The following is a 16366-nucleotide window of genomic DNA, read 5'->3' as shown; positions in this document are numbered from 1 at the left end:
CGAGTCTCCCTTAGCGCGGCCCCCTGGACGGGTCTGCAGGCCACCTGTGAGAACTACTCTGCTGGAGGAGGAGGGAGACGACCCCTGAGGTGACCGGAGCCACTGGGATGGCGGGCCACGCCTCCCCGATGCCCAGCAGGGTCACCCCGACTGTCCTGTCTCTTTCTGGCCAGTTCAGAGCAGCTGCATGTCAGAGGTCACACTGCAGCATTCACAGAGAGCCCCCTGTGACTCCATGACCTGCCTTCCCTACAGAAGTACAGGTGTCACTGTGTCCTGGGCCCCAGGCCTGTTCCCGGGGGAAGGAAAGGGGGCAGGTCTTTGAGCTGGGAGCGAGACCGAGGTGATTCCGCCTCTTCCTGAGGACCAGTTACAGGCGATCCTTATAGGGGACAAAAGCAGCCCTGAGGGGCAGAGCTGGCTGTGAAACCCTGGGCGGTGGGGAGCACTGACTGACGCCTGGGAGGACGGTCTCTATTCCACATGATACCCAAGGATGGCCCGCGCTCACCCAGCAGGACGGACCCTGGTGGGAGCCCTGCCCTCACACCTTCTGCCCTCCTGTCCTTCAGCTCTCCCCAGCGCTCTGCTGGCACCTGAGGACACCCTGGGCAGCTGCCAGACCATCTCTTGGGCAGCTCGGCTTGGGCTGGGGGGTGGGCAGCTGGGAGGAGAGGTTTCCTGGAGCCAGAACTTGGTGGTCAAGAAATGGACGTAGAGTCTAGGAGGGGTTAAAGGTCAAGGGTCTCCCTAGAGTTAGCGATCATAGTTTATTTTTGGTGCGCTAAGTGTCTTCTTTTGCTGCTGTGTCTCCCGGGCCCCTCCTGAATTGTGGAACAGAGGGTAGCCCACTTCCCTTCGCTCAGAAGCAGAAACCAAGGCTTCACAGTGGAATCAAGCCACCATAAAGGCTGGAGCCAGAGCGCCTCACTGCTGGATCTGGTGGAGGCTCTGTGTTTGCGGCAGACTCCCACAGACCCCGGCTTGGGGAGTGGGTGCCTCCACGCCCCACATCAGTTCCAGCCTCTCCCTACGCCTCTGAGTCTTGGCAGCCGGGGTGCTCTCCCTGGAATCCTCCGCCATCCGCAAGGTGATGGCGGCTGGAAACTTTTGTTCCACTGAACTTTGCCAGGGAGCTATACTTAGCCACCAAGTGGAGGCCAGGAGTGGGCTCGCTGAGTATAGATAGTAACCAGCGGATTAATTTAGAACTCCCAGAGAACCCCCAACACGGTATTTATAGAAGCCTCTGGGCTTCTGGAAGGGAAGCCATAACCTTAGCGCACCTGGGGCTTCAGGAGAGAGGTCTCTCCACGGGGAGCGGGGCGGGGAGCTGGGCCCCCGAGAGGCTGGGTGTCCCTCTCACACCTGTTCCGGGACCTGAGCCACGGGGCCAGGCGCTCACGTCCCAGTCGGAAGGCAGCGCCCGGTGGTTTTCTGTCCGCCGCCCATCACGCGCCTCCTGGGAGCGATTTTCATGTGGTGCAGATGCCGCCCCTCCCTGGGCTCATTCCGAGATTCTCCTCTTGTCCAGAATCCTGGTGATTTCTTAGGCTCCTGCTTTTGCCCAGACTTAGCCGGGCTGCCTCTGAAACACCTGTCTCCAACTCCTCAGGTCCTGGGGCTCCTGTCCTCCGGCCCGGGCTCCTTCCCTGGAGAGAGGTACCAACAACGTGCCTGAAGCTGTGTGGCCAAAAGGCCTTCTTTAGGGAGAAAAGTGGAAATGTGATGCGTAAAATTTGGGTAGAGAAAGCCTGTAGTTGGGGGGGACCCAGGTAGCAGTCCTGCGAGGAAACAGGTGTCTATGCCCTCCTCACCCGGGATGGTGTGAGGGACGGTTGGACCCCTTCCTGATTCCCATCTGTGGGTGTTGGGAGAGGGCTCCAAAAACCCAAATCTTAAGTGAGCGTCCCGAGTCAATGCTGCTGATCAGGCAAAATCACGAGCAATGAGGAACGGAGAGTGGGAAACAGTGAGGCCTGAGTGGCCGGTGGGGACATGGCCCCATGGCGGGGACGAGGCGTGCTGACTGCAGCCGCCCTCCTCGGAGGGGAACATCTTCCCCATTCACTCCACGTCGACTCCCTGGCAGGTGCCCGGGCCTCTCTTCACCCCGCCTGCCAACCCACCCTCTGCCACCCCTGCCCTCCGCCAGCCGAGATATAAATATAAGAGCATTTTCCATGGGCCGGCACAGAAGAGCAAACATGGACTTTATTTAGGCCTGTGAAATTCCCTTCCTCCATCCCCAACAGGTGCCTCGCTTCATTTAGATATTGGTGCTCAGAAATAGAACACAATTTACAATATAGCTTCCTTCAGGCATCTGGATGCCATTAAAAATAAAAAGCCATCCAGTGAGATGGGCACAAACACAAGCGTGGTTGGAGCTTAGCCTTTGCCAGGGGTGAGGAGAGGCTCCCCAGCCCCGGGCTGCCCACCCTTCTCAGCAGAGGCCCGGGCATTCGGGAGACAGTGGAGGGACGTCCCTGGAGGGCAGAGGCCTGTTCTCGCCCGCTGCGGGCCCCTGACCAGGGTAGCGGAGAGGAGGAGGGGTCAGCCACCTGCACACGCGAGAGGGGCCGTCCGGGTGGGTCACAGTGCGTTTGGAGGACGCGTTTCTAGTAAGTCGGTGGTGGAATCACTGCCCCCTTGATCCTTTGTGGCCTGGGGGAACAGCATTCCACTCTCCTCTCCGTAAGTCCAAGCACAGGGACCCACCAGGCTTCTCTAGGCAAACTGTGTGCTCTCATCAGCTGTTACAGGGTGAATGGTGCCCCCCATTCATATATTGAAGTCCTAACCCCCCAGTGCCTCAGAACGCGGCCTTATTTGGAAACAGGGTCTTTGCGGATGCTGTCAAGATGAGATCATCAGGGTGGGTGCTCACCCAGTACGACTGGTGCCCTTATAAAAAGGGGAAATTTGGACACAGACACAGACACGCACACGTGAAGACGGAAGCAGAGATGGGGGTGACGCTTCCGCGAGCCACAGAACATCAGAGGCGCCAGCAAATGCAGCAGCTGGGAGAGGCCTGGGGCAGATTCTCCCTCGGCCCCGGCAGGGACCAGCCCGGCCGGCACCTTGGTCTCAGACTTCTGGCCTCCGGGGCTGTGGGGGAGTCTGTCTCTGTGGTCTGAGGCCCCCGCTCTGTGGGGTTGTCACGGCCGCCCCAGCAAACTGACACGTTAGCTAAGCCTCCTGATCCCGCCATGTGTCCCTCGGGGGAGGCTGATCCCTGTGGGGGGAGGCAGTGGGATTGGGAGTGCAGGCGTGGCTTCCTTGGAGAGGTTCTCTGTTCTATGGGCAGACGTATCAGTCTGGTTTAGGCTAGAGCAGGGGCTCTCCTGGGTGGTCAGTTTCATCAGAGTCGCCCTTGATCCAGGGAAGCCCAGTGTCAAGGTCAGGTTTCCTCTGGGATGTCCCCAGGCCCCCTCTGATTGCCGTTATCAAAGCAGCCACCCAGGGACCTTCAGCCCCTGACTTCAGCATCAGGAGGGATCTACGGGTGGGGATCCAGGGATGGGGCTGCAGAGCTGGTAGCTGTGTGGGCCTGATGAGCGCTCCCAGCATCCTGTCACACGGGGAGGAGGTCAGCAGGTCTGGTGGCTCAGGGCCGAGAGGGGGCCTCTGCTGCTTGCCGTGTGGCGCCGTCCTGGGAGCAGGACCAAGGTGCTGAGCCCTGTCCCTTGGCTGGGGCCAGCCCTCCTGCAGAGAGGAGCAGGTGTCCCCTCCTGCATCAAGGATTTGGCCAGTCTCCGTCAGACTCAGGCCTCCTTCCTCCTTCCTAAATGCCACCCTCCAGGGTCTGGTGCAGACGACTCAGACACACTGCCAAGTGGCAGGACCAGCCCAGCGCGTGACGGCCTGGGGTCTGGGGGTGAGGGGAGGCCACCTATGAGAAGGAAGCGGGGTCTCGGCATCTGAGTCGGTTTGGGAAGGTGTGTGTCTTGCGTGGGGTCAGAGATTGGCTGCTTGCTGGGTTGGAGGTGCTACAGCCTCAGGAGAGGGCGTGCAGGAAGGAGGCCAGGGCGCTGGGTGAAGGGCTTGGTGCCTCGGGGAGGTGGCTGCAGTGGCGACGCGTCTGTGGTGTTCAGTAGAGATGCTGCAGGTGCAGGAGGGACTCCCCTCTAAATTAGACTTTGGGGGGGGGATGAACGCCTGCCACAGACACGCGGCCTCGGTCCCCCTCTCGCACCCTCACCCCGTCACTGGCCCTCGCTGTACTGTCCCCACGTCCGCTCCCTTCCTTCCAAGGGAAGGCGCCCTGCTCACCTGGTGCTCCCACCCGGTGAGGACCGCACAGCTCGAGGCCCTTCCCCCTCGGCTTCCCCCGCTCTGGCCACAAGGGTCCCGTTATCCAGGAGCCCTGCTGCCTCAGCAGAGTTTGTCCGAGCACAGCCTCCTCCGCGGACCCAGGGGACCGGGTGAGCCTCAGAGGACATTGCAGCAGGAGTGCGGGCTTTTTATTGCCCCAGATCCACCCGCCGCGGGGCCTCCCTTGCTGCTCCATCTTCAGGACGGCCTAGTGAGGAGGGGAGGGCGTGTGCGTGCCACGTGTGTGCGCCTGTGCACGTGTGACATGAGACAGCTTGGCCCAGATGCCATCAAAGGCGGGTGGAGGGGAGCCTCCAGGTAGCTCTGCCCACGCAGGTGGCCCACACGGATGTGCTCGGCCCAAGTCAAACTGCCGGTCTGGAGTGGAGGGCATCCAGGGCAGCCCCGCCGTCAGCCTAACGCGGGGCTCTTCCGTGCTGACGACCGGCTCCCGACCGGCTGTCACTGGGAGGAACAGAACCGGAACCAGAGCTCGCTGGAGACAGCATGGAGGAGGCTCTCAGCCGGACGAGAGCCATCCCCGGAGGGAAGTCCCTCACGGGGGCAGGGAAGGGCGACGCCCTCCCAGGACGCCCCGCTCCTCGGCCCCTCCGCCTCTCAGGGGGCGCAGCAGCCAGACTCCTCGTGCCGCGCCAGGAGCGCCACGCGGGAGAAGGTCTTGGCGCAGCGCTTGCACTGGTACTTCTTGGTGTCGGAGTGCGTCTGCAGGTGGGCCCTCAGGTTGGAGCGGTCGGCGAAGGCCCTGCTGCAGTGAGGGCAGGTGTAGGGCTTCTCACCTGGGGGAGGGGAGGGAGCCAGGTGAGCGACCGGCTGCAGCGGCCAGAACAGCCCTGCGGAGGGTGGCCCCAGGCTCGCAGATGCATAAGCCATCCCCCACCCAGAGGCTCCTCAGCCCTCACAGTGAGGCTAACGCCTTCATCTCTGTCGCCCGCTCCCTCGGGGTCAGTGACGGGGGCCTTAGCACCTGCCCTCCGCTGAGGGGGTCATGTGCTTGATAACCTGGGCAAGACCGCAGCAGCTAAAACACAGATCTTGGCTAGATGGCTCTTTGCTTCTGCTGGAGCTCCCCTGGGGCCCTCGGTCACCAGCCCTGGACGGGAGAGGCGCTGCAGGCCTCCTGGCAGCTGTACCCACCCCCCGAAAGCCACGGTGGGAACCGTGAAGGCGGCTGTACAAGGGCAGGCGCTCAGGACCAGTGAGGATTCCCATGTCCTCCAGGCCACCTCCAATCAGGACGACCAGGGATTTGGACAAAGTCCTTCTGTTGGGACCTTGCCCTCCAGGCTGACCCCCCAAGTGTAAAAGAAAGGGTCAGTGAGAGTCATCTGTTCAGCTCTGCCTGTGTGGAGAGTCCTGCAGCCCTAGGGGCCCTGGGAGGCAGCAGCCTGTAGTCCCGCGGGGCCCAGAGCATCGCATCCTGGCCGCCTGACCCTGCGCTCCCAGACCAGGGCACTGAGCCCTGGCTGTGTGATGGGGCACTCAGCGGACATCCTCAGCGAGCGGTCGGGGAAAACCAGGTGGATTTCCAGCCTGGAAAAAGGCTCCTGCAAAACCCTTCTTTCGTGTGAGTCACAGAGCCGTGACTGAGGGTGAGGGAGGGTCCAGTTCCAGAGAGTGTTTGCTGTAAGTGCCCGGCCTGTTCCTGTCTCCCTTTCACCGCGTGCTTGACAAAGTCCTGGACTCAAGAGGAAGACCTGGGGTGGGGTCCAGCTCAGCCCCTGGCTGCCCTTGGGCAGAGCCGGCCCTTGCGCTCTTTCTGGGCCGTGGTTTGTAATCTACAGAATGAAAGACCGCGAGCTCCCTGCCCCGTATCCCCCCTCCTGTCCCTGCCTCCTGTCCGCAACTGCTCTCTCCTGCATCGCCTGTGCTCTGTGACCACCCTCTCACCCAGGGACGGGATTGCTCCTGGGTAAATCCCAGCCCGTCAGACAGGCTGTGTGAGCCCTGGGGTCCTCACCCCCAAGCCAGGCCTTTCTGGCTCCCCTCCTCCCCTGCTGCTCCAGAATTCAGGAAGGCCATGGACTGTTTGAGAAGTCAGGCCCCGCGGAAGCCCTGTGCATCCCGCGCTTTGCCAAGTGTTAATGAGTTGAATTGTGTCCCCCCAAAAAGATACATCCGTGTCCTAAACCTGGTTACCTGTGAGTATGACCTGATTTGGAAAGAGAGTCCTTGCAGATGTGATCAAGTTCAATTTAAGTTGTACCGGAGCATGCGGGCCCTGAACCCAACGTGACTGGTGTCCTTAAAGCTAGAGAGAAATCTGGACACGGACACAGGGGAGAGGCCGTGTGAGGACAGAAGCAGAGACTGGAATGACATGGCCACAAGGAACACCTGGGGCCCCAGGAGCTGGCAGAGGTGGGAAGGATCTCCCTCTCCAGATCTGGAGGGAGCCTGGCCCCGTGACACCTTGATTTCAGACTTCTGGCTCTAGACTGTGAGAGAGCATTTCTGATGTTTTGAGCCCCCCGGGGTGTGGCTCTTCGTGCCACAGCCTCAGGACACCAGGAAAAAGAAGCCGTGTGTGCCCATCCATCCTCTTGTTTATGAACCCAACCCCTCCCCTCCTTTGAGGCCCAGACCCCACCCTGCCCCCCAGCCAGATCCCTCATGGGCCCTGGCGCCTACCTGTGTGGGTCCGGATGTGGCCCTGGAGCAGCCAGGGCCTGGAGAAGGCCTTGCCGCACATGGTGCAGAGGCAGGGCAGCGTGTGTGTGCGGATGTGCATCTTGAGGGCGCCCAGGCTGCCATACTCCTTGTCGCAGAATTTGCAGGTGAAACAGCGCTGAGCCTGCAGGTGGCAATGCAGCTGCTGGTGCCTGGCCAGTGCGGCCGGCGTGCGAAAGCCCCCTGGGGTGTGGGGGGCCCGCTCGGCCCCTGGCAGGTGGCCCGGAGCCTGGGCCCCATCTGCGCCCAGGATCGGGGGCCAGCGCGTGGGCAGAGCCAGCAGCGGGGGCAGGTTGAGGTGGTTCAGGCTGTCTCTGAGAGGTGCGCCAGGGGCCCGGCGAGCCCGAGGGTCCGCCAGGCTGACTTCCAAGGGGTCTGGCCCCGAGGCCCCCCGAGCTTCCTCGTTACACAGGAAGGTGGGGAGGGGCAGGGAGACGTGGGCGACGACGGAGGTGAAGTCCCAGGGCCGGGGAGGGTCGCCAGGCGTGGACGGGGCCACCTTGTCTGGGAGGACGAGGGGCACCACCAGCCCCCCGCAGGCAGAACAGGCGCCATTGGTTTCTAGAAGCAGGGAGGGGAGACAATGCATGGTGAAGCCTGAGTCCCAGCGCTGCAGAGTTCGCCAACCAGCATTCCTGGCTGAATCCCACTACCAGGCCATCCATAGCCCCGCGGGAAGGGGAAGAAGGTCTGACAAGACAGAGGCGTGGGCTGCGGAAGTGGCGGCTGCAGCCGGAGACCACAGCATCCGAGCAGGAATTTCAGTTCCTCTTTACAAACAAGGGAAGTGAAGCATCTCACAGGATCCCAGAGCAGCCCTCAGGGGCCAAGGAAGGGTCCCTAGCCGCCCTCTCTCTGAGCCCCACCCGCCGCAGGGCCAGCTCGGAGCTGCATCCTGCGGACTCCCACACAGCTTTAATTCACAACTCTTGGCAGCAGCCGCCGCGTGTAAAATAACTCATCCGCCTCCGGTCACCTCCCGATCACCCCTCGCCCACCATGGCGTGGGTGCGCACAGCCTCCTGCAGACGCTCCCAGCTCAGAATGGACTGTTCAGTGGTGTCCACTGCCTCCTGGCTCGGCCTGACCTCAGGCTGTTGCTCCCGTATGTGTGGGCCACCACGCCTCATGCTTGACCCAGACAGCAGAAGCCCCCAAAGTAAACATGTTAGCAGGTAAGAGTGAAGTTCTGCATTTCCCCAAAGACAAAATCTCCAGCCCCGAACCCATTTCTTATTTCATATGTGTTGAAATAAATCTCTGGCCCCATTTCTATGTCCACACCAAGGCTTTGGGTTGAGAAAGACAACCCACAGAATGGGGGAAATGTTTGCAAATTAGGTATCTGATAAGGAATTGGTGTCCAGAATATATAAAGAACCCTTGCAACTCAACAATAAAAAGACAAATAGTCCACTTTTTAAATGGGCAAAGAATCTGAATAGACGTTTCTCCAAAGAAAATGTACACACAGCCCATAAGCACAGAAAAAGATGCTCAACATCATTAGCCATCAGGGAGATGCAGATTAAAGCCATAATGAGGTATCACATCATACCCACTAGGATGGCTAGAATTAAAAATAGGCAAATTACAAGTGTTGATGAGGATGCAAAGGAATGGGGAAGCTCCCACGCTCCACTCTCTCCTGACCTCACCGTCTTCCACTCCAGTCTTCCCAGTTATAAAATCAGCTCGCCAGGTTTCTGTCCTCCCAGAAATGGCGGCTGGAGAGTGACCAGCTAAGAGATGAAGTCCAAGGAATTTCTGGAGACAGCGCTGGGGTCCCCGGAGAGTCTAGGGCCCCCCACTCCACACACAAGCTCCAGTAGGGGCCCTTGTATGGGAAAAAAGTCACCTTAAGGCTTTGCGGCTCAGCCACTACCCTGACTCCAGGCATCACCTCGGAGCCTAACCCTGTCTAGGGGGCCAGTGCCGACTCCAGTGGGAGGGCAGGGGAGAGGCAGCCATATGCCGGGTGCTGCTGACTATGTGCTTCTGCTAATAACTTTAAATGCTTCCCCATATCCCCTGGGTTAGCTAGATTTTTTTTATTCATTCTGCAGCTCAGATTCCTGGGAGAAGAGACTTAAGTTCCTTTCTGGCTTCAGGGGTTCCCTGGGGAGGCCTAAAAAGGCACTTATTTAAAAGTGACGAGTGGGGGACCCCAAATCCAGCATCTCGGGTCTATCTTGGGGTAACTGCCTGGCAGAAAGAGGATCACCGTGGCCATTTGGCCCTCAGAAAGCTGGTGCTACAAGGAGGGGGGAGCAGAGCACTGATGGCCCTGAGGCTGTTCCCTGACAGTCACCGGGCCTTGCTCGGCTGCCAGGATTTGCACGCTCAAAGGGGTACGCTGCGTGACTGGAGTCTAAACGATAGTTTTTAAACGTTTAAAGCCATGACCCGTGTGAATTACATGTTCTATCATACATGTATATCTGAAACAAAAGTTTCCTTTACCGCGAGCACTGCACTCTGATGGCTTCTGTTCTTTTTTATTTTATAAAATTGCTGGTGGTGACTCATTAACTGGATTTCAAAATGTGGAGTTGAGGATCCCGGTCCTAGAAGGTGCCCCCTGGTGGCAGCCCAGCCCCGGGGACCCACCAGCCTGGACTCCCTCCCCGCTCCCAGTCCTGAGAGGGCTAAAGGGCTCTGGACGGGCACCGACTGTGTGCCCTGGTCTCCGCAGTGTCTCTCCCCTGTCCCCCTCTAAGTCACTGAGCCATCCCCCAGAGGGTGTCCCCCCCAGGAAGCTGTGGAGCTGGGGGCGCCTCTGACCACTCGAGAGAGGCCTTTGCCGTGGGACCGCTGCGTGTCCCTGACCCTGACAGGGAGTGGGAATGAGTGCACAGTCCTGGTTCCTGGACACCTGTCTCCGCACCTGGGTAAGAACTGCAGCCCCTTAGCCCAGCCTGCCCTGGGCAACCTCCTCTGGGGTGAGGGAGGCGGGAGGGAAGGAAACCCCAGGAGGGGTGAGGAGGCATTGGAGGGGGCACAGTGGAACGCTGTGCGAGCTGGGCCCTGGCACCACAGGGCCCCTGGGTCACTCCTCCTGGCCTCTCTGCTCACCACCCAATCCAGGATGTTCTGGGTGCTCTTGGAGAACAGCCTGGGCTCACTTCGTCTCTGCAATATCCGTGGGGCTCTCTCAAACCTCCTGCACAAGGAAGATGGCCCTGGGGTCCCCTTTGCTGGGATGGGCATGCCGGGCCATAGCGGGAGAGCCCCAGAGTGACTGGGGGCCTGGAAACTTCTCTACGTGGAGAGAAAATCCCCACCCAATCTGCCCGACGCGAGGCTGGGGTCCCTGAAGTGAGTAAGACGCCCGCGGGCCACCTTTCTACCTCCAGCCTCGTGGTCTCGGGCCCCTCCTCCCACCTGGGACAGGTGTTCCCGTTCCCGGGGTTCGCGCCCCTCCTGCCCCGCGGGAGTCGAGCCCTGGGCAGGGCAGGGGAGCCCGCAGCCCCTACCTCTCTGCCTCTCCAGCTGCCCGTAGTTGGGGACCCTGTGGCTGGAGTGCGTCTTCACCAGGAAGGAGCGCGGCATGGTGCCCTCGCGCGGGTCGCACTGTGCGTACGCCGGCGCCCGCGGGCAGCGCGGCCCACAGGTGCCGGGAGGGTCAGGTCATTAGCACAGCGCGCCGCCTCGGCCAACCAGCGCGCGGCGCGGCCGGGGCGAGGCGGGGCCGCGGGGCGGGGCATCGGGCCACGCCCAGGACAGGTGCGCGGGCCGCGGGGGAGGGAGCGCGTGGCTGCGTGTCCAACCCACGGGACTTGCCTGGCGCGCATTGCGAGTCACGCCGGCCCCGGGGCCTGGCGCGCCCACTCGACGTGGACTGAAGGGCGGAGGTCAGGGCTGGGCGGAAGCCGAGCTGGGCTCAGTCCGCCCTGCGGTGGGAGCGTGCGCCGAGCCCCGCCTGTTACACCCGCCCCGCCTCCTGCGCAAACCCGCAACGGTAGGTTTGACGAGCAGCGGCCCTGAACCGGCTGACAGGCCAGAGTGGCGGCCAGGGGCTCGGCCGGCCTGGCAGAGGAGACCGTGCTTTAGGAGTTGGCCCCAGGCCTCCAGAAAGCTCATCTGTGGGAGAAAGGACACCGCTGGGCGTTCCGGAATTCCCAGGGGTTCAGACAGGCGGTGTGGGAAGTGTAATCACAGAGGGCGGCGCACGTGCCCGCTGCTGCAGCCTGGTCTGTGACCCGCGCAGCCTCACCTCCTTCAGTATCCTTTGGAGTCCTCGGTGCCACCAAGAGCCAGCCATGCCTGGGTGTCTGGTCCCTTTTGATGTGGACGTTTCAGGAGTTCAGGGGTCAGTCTCTGTGGGGGGTGAGGACACACTGCCAGGCCCCGGAGAGCCGCCAGGCGCTGCCATGGCTGTGCAGGAGGCCTGCCTTCAGAGGCCCAGGTGCCACGTGCAGCCTGGTGCTCTCTGCCAGTTGCGGGCCTGGAGACAAGGTGGAGGTGGTGGGGAGTCTGCGAGGAACCGCGGAGAGACGTGAGGAGGGAGGCCCGCATCACACAGGGTCTTGTGTGCCTTCAGTTTCGCAGGAGAGAAAACAGGCTCTGAGAAGTTCCGAAGCTGTGGGACTGGGACCCGGGCAGGCACTTCCAGCCTCTCAAGGGGCGTCTACCGCTTGGTTAGGGCGTGTGGAAGGATAGACAGGTGGTGCGCGGGCGGGAGAAGGCACACGTCTCTCCCGCCGTCCTGGCCTGGCAACGTGTTGCCGTGCACGTGGCTGTCTTCTGCTTGTTCACCTGTTCCGTGGCCTCCCAAGCTTAACATGTGTACCTTCCCTTCCTTCTGCCCGTCCCAGACGTAGATGACACTTGCAGATACCTGGGCCAGCCCTGCGCCCACGCTGTCCTTCCTCGCCCAGCCACCCACGGTGTGGGGCTGACCTCCTTGACCCCCGGACGGGCACTCATGTTCTTGAGGGGCGCTCATGCACTCCCGTGGAGAACCCGCTGATCTCATCCTGGAGACGCCCCAGGGACCCCAAGGGGCCTTAGAGCACCTTTGCGGTGGGGTACTTCTTTCCGAGGGCTGCCATAACAAGTGACCTTAAGGGAGGTTTGAGGTCCTTGCCGACTGCTCAGAACTGCCCTCCTGTGGTCATACAGACTTACTGTTCGGCTGTGACTCACAGGGTTGTGTCTGGGCCAGACCAGAGTACCACTCACAGAGGAAAATCCGAGTGTCTGCCCTGTTCGCACCTGTGCAGCCCCAGGGAGGCGGGGGGCTGTCCCCACCTGCTCTGCGTCCCTCTGTCCTCAACACGACCGCCTTGCCTTGCAGCTAAGCCCCGCGCCCCGCTGTTGGAAACCAGCTCCCCTCCGGCCTCCTGGAACCGGGCTCTCCACCAGAGCAGGACCTGCAGGGACCAAAGTCCACACTTCCTGCAGAAACCCCAGGGTCTCCCCTTGACACTTGGCGACGTCAGCTTGTGGCCACCCGCCCGCCTGCCTCTATCAGACGCTGAACAAGCGGAGCCCAGGTAAGATTGTTACAATTCCTCTTATGTTGATGTTTTCTTTCTTTTTTTCTTTAATTAATTAATTATTTTTTTTGGCTGTGTTGGGTGTTCGTTGCTGCGTGCGGTCTTTTCTCTAGTTGCGGCGAGCGGGGGCTACTCTTCGTTGCAGTGCTCGGACTTCTCATTGTGGTGGTTTCTCTTGTTGCAGAGCATGGGCTCTAGGCGCGCGGGCGTCAGTAGTTGTGGCACGTGGGCTCAGTAGTTGTGGCTCGCGGGCTCTAGAGCGCAGGCTCAGTAATTGTGGTGCACGGGCTTAGTTGCTCCGCGGCTTGTGGGATCTTCCCGGACCAGGGCTCGAACCCGTGTCCCCTGCATTGGCAGGCGAATTCTTAAGCACTGTGCCACCAGGGAAGTCCCTTTTTCTTTTTATGGGTGTGTTTTTGTGTTCTTTTTCTGTGCTTTATATGGCGATGGTGCTTGGCTGTCTGCGTAGTGTGTACGTGTGCACCTGTATCCCATTGGGTCTGGTTTTTTTACTAATTGGGTTTCATGGCCCAGCGTGGACGCCCCCTCCCTCTCAGATGCAGCCCGAGGGCCTGCCAGGTGGGAACCGCCTTCCTTCCCTCACAGCACCTGCACGAGGTTGGGTCCGTGGTGGAGGCTCAGCAATGCCTGCCGGACCAGATGGAAAAGCGTCAGGAGCCCCCATACAGTGCGGCCCGGGCACACTCCTCCCTGGGGGTCTCTTGAGTGTAGACATGTGGGTGAAGGTACAAAGGCCCCGCGGTGGGCCTGGCTCTGGGACTCGGAATAGCGCTCAGAGCTGGGCCTCGAAGCTGGGGCTCGGCCGTCCCAGGACTCAGGGGCCCCCGGTGTCAGTGTGTGGCGTGTTTGTCGTGGGAGGGTGGGTGTGGCTGGACGTCCTGCCTTGGGGCATCCCCGCTGCTGTCCACGGTCGCGGACCCAGTGCTGCAGCTGTCAGCCTCGGGTATGTGTGTGTGTGCAGGTCTGCGCCCTGATGTGCCCACGCACACGGGTGTGCACACGCGTGTGTGTGTGCGTGTGAGGTCGCAGGAGCTGTTCCGTGCGACACAGCGGTCAGGCATCAGCGGGTGAGCCCAGGGCCTAGAGGGGAGAGTCTGTTGGTGCACAGCTTGGTTCCCAGCTCCGAACCCCACAGCATCCTCTCGGAGCTTCTTCCCCGTCCGCCTGTGGCGCTGGGCCCTCGTTCCCAGAAACTTGTTGGAGAGACTGGAGGGTCACGGGCCGCGCAGCTCTCTTCTCTGGGACCGGAAGGGGCCTGACGTCCCCGGAGCTCCCGCCGGCACCTCCAGGTCAGGTCCCGGCCCCTGGCAGCGTGGTGGGAGCAGCACAGACACAGACCACGGACGCTGGGCGCGGAAGCTTTGCTGGCGGGGGGTTGATTGTGCGCCGCTGGGGACGTGGCCTCAGGCCCACTTGTGTGGTGGCGGCTTTGGGCCTGTCGGTCCCTGCTGCTTTGTGGTGAGTGAGTTCAAGGATCCTTCCTGGGAGCGTGTTTCGCGGGCAGACGTGGGGAGCCCCGGTGTGTGAGAGTCCAGAAGGAGGCGCCGCGGCCTGGGCGTCAGCACCGGGAGACTGCCGCCCGACCGCCCGCTGTGTCCCGAGGGTGCGCCCTTCCTGCTGGGCCGCAGGCCTCAGGCCCCATGGCTGCTTGGGGGCTTGTCGAGGTGCGGCCCTGGGGCCCTCCACTGGTCCTAAGGGCTGGTGGCCCCGCGCCAGAGGGACCCCGAGGCCCCACCCAAGGCGTGAGGGGCGGGCCTGGCCCTCTGCGGCAGCTGGGCTCCCCGTGCCTCCCTGGACGAGGTAAGAGGGGTAGACGTGCGTGTTCGCAGTTTGCTGCCAGGCCCCCGGGCACACTTGTATTTCCTGAAGGCATGGCTGCTTTGCAGCCCCCGTGAGGGGCCGGGCCTTTCGGGAGGCCCCTCCGCTGGGGGCTGCATGCCCGCGCCTGGCCTCTTCGTCCACCCTTCTTCACTCAGTGCCCAGAGCTCGGAGGCGCGGCTCCTGCAAGACCCAGAGATGACACCTGTGGCCAGTCCTCGGGGGCCCTGGAGCCGGTGAAGAGAGCGGCCTGGGGCAGGCGCTCGTGCTCTGGGCACCCTGCCTTCAGGAGTGCTGGCTGCCTGTCCCCCTCCTCATGGCCGAGGTCACAGGTTCCCAGGGACCCGGCGGCGCCGTCTAGGCGGCAGGGTGTGTGCGGACCCCCCAGGCCGTTGTGTGACTGGGGAGGAGAGGGTGTGCGGCCCCCCGTCAGGGACGCCCTGGAGTCGGTCGGGGTCCGGGCCTCCCACCTCCACCTCACTTTTCATCCAGACTCAGAGCGGCGTCCTGCGGGCTTCAGCCTGAGGCGTCTGCCGAGATCCAGCTCCCACGCAGCCCCACACCGCGTCGGGGCTCGCCCGGTGCTCCGCCCTGGCGTCCGTCCTGGACGCCGAGTCGCCGAGCGGCCACATGCCCAGGGCCCCGTGCGTCCTGGGCCCAGGGCGGAAGGGACGAGATCAAGGCCACGTGTGGATGCTGCCCTGTGGCTCTTGGCCTCCGTGGCCTCTGGGGGGGCCTGGAGGGGGCTGAGCTTGGCAGGCGTCCTCGGGCGGGGGAAGGGACTAGCCACCAGCCTGTGCGGGTGTCCGGCAACTTTAAGATGCTCCTGGCTCCGCCCCTCCTGGGGCCCCACTGTGGCCAGGAGCCCTCGGTGATGTGGTAACGTGGTGGGTGCTGAGGCCTCCACAGGGTGAGACGTGGGGACAGTCACTGGCGTCTCCTCCTCGAGGGCACCGGTGGGTTCAGGACCTGCCGAGACAGCCGTGAAGCTGCCCCCAGGACTCCGTGGGCGCCGAGGGTCACGACGGGCGTGTGAGGGCAGTGCCATCCTCCCCCCGGCGGCGGGCGGGCAGTGGACAGGCCTGGCTGGCGTCCAGGTGGTGAACAGACAGCTGGTGCCAGCTGCGCTCTGAGGGCTGGAGGGTTAGCTGGGGATGGGATATGGGCCCGAGTGACAGCCCAGAACCACAGCCGCTGCACGTCCCACATGAGATGTGCTGGCAGCGCTGGGGGAAGAAGCAACACGTCCTGGACAAGGGGAGGGCAGCCGGGTACAGGGGAGGGTCATGGGGCAGTGAGGTGCTGAGCTGGGGGTGGGGGAAAGGAGACGGGGCAGCGTCTGCACCTGGCATCTGGACCCTGGCTGTCCCAGCGCTGCCACCACTGGCTCCAGGCCCCAGGGGACTGGCCAAGGCCACCCTGAGGCTCCCCTGGGTGCTGACGGGCCCTCATCCCTCTCCCCGCTCGGTGAGGCCTGGGAACGTGGCCTTGAGTTTGCACTTGGGGGCCGTGTGCCTGGCAGGCTGGTCGGCAGGGCAGGGCAGGAGGTGCACTTCCCTGGCGGCCGAGGTCCCAGCTCCCCCATCCTCCTGCAGGAGGGGGACTTCAGCCACATCCTTCCTTTCCCGTCAGCCCTGGGGGAGGCTGAGGCTGGGCCCGGGTGGCCCCCCGGGGACCATGTCACGGGCCTCCTTCTGGAAGGCGGCAGAAAGGACAGGCTGGCAGGTGGCATCCTCGGCTGGTGGGGTCAAAGAGTGGTCAGAGGGGAGGGTGGGCCAGTGGCTCCTAACAAAGGGTTCTAAAGGGGGGTAACGCACCCCAGGTCACAACTCTTCTCTCGTGGAGACTTTTGCTTGCCCAGCCCTGCCACGGTCGAGCTCAGGAGATCCACCTTCTCCATAGAGGAAGGGTCCAGAACACTGCGTGGGGAGGCAGACAAGGAGAGCGAGGCACGGGCTTGGCCTCACTCTGATGAGCAGCCACCTGGGCACAGCCCAGCAGGTGATTCTTGTCAGCTT

At 62.4% G+C, this 16366-nt stretch overlaps 1 protein-coding gene across 1 annotated transcript; it reads right to left on the bottom strand.

The window, feature by feature from the left end:
* Positions 1 to 4938: 4938 nt before the first annotated feature.
* On the bottom strand, positions 4939 to 10560 carry SNAI3 (snail family transcriptional repressor 3). The gene is made up of 3 exons (XM_061173529.1): positions 10485 to 10560; positions 6970 to 7569; positions 4939 to 5117 (listed from the first exon to the last, which is right to left on the bottom strand). Exons 1-3 carry the CDS (start codon positions 10558 to 10560, stop codon positions 4939 to 4941), a joined length of 855 nt encoding a protein of 284 aa, XP_061029512.1.
* Positions 10561 to 16366: the final 5806 nt, after the last annotated feature.

The sequence above is a fragment of the Eubalaena glacialis genome, chromosome 18 (genome assembly GCF_028564815.1).
Source record: "Eubalaena glacialis isolate mEubGla1 chromosome 18, mEubGla1.1.hap2.+ XY, whole genome shotgun sequence".
In the NCBI taxonomy this organism is placed as follows: domain Eukaryota; kingdom Metazoa; phylum Chordata; class Mammalia; order Artiodactyla; family Balaenidae; genus Eubalaena; species Eubalaena glacialis.
Note: the sequence above shows the minus strand (reverse complement) of the source record. Positions and strands in the feature narration are given on the sequence as shown.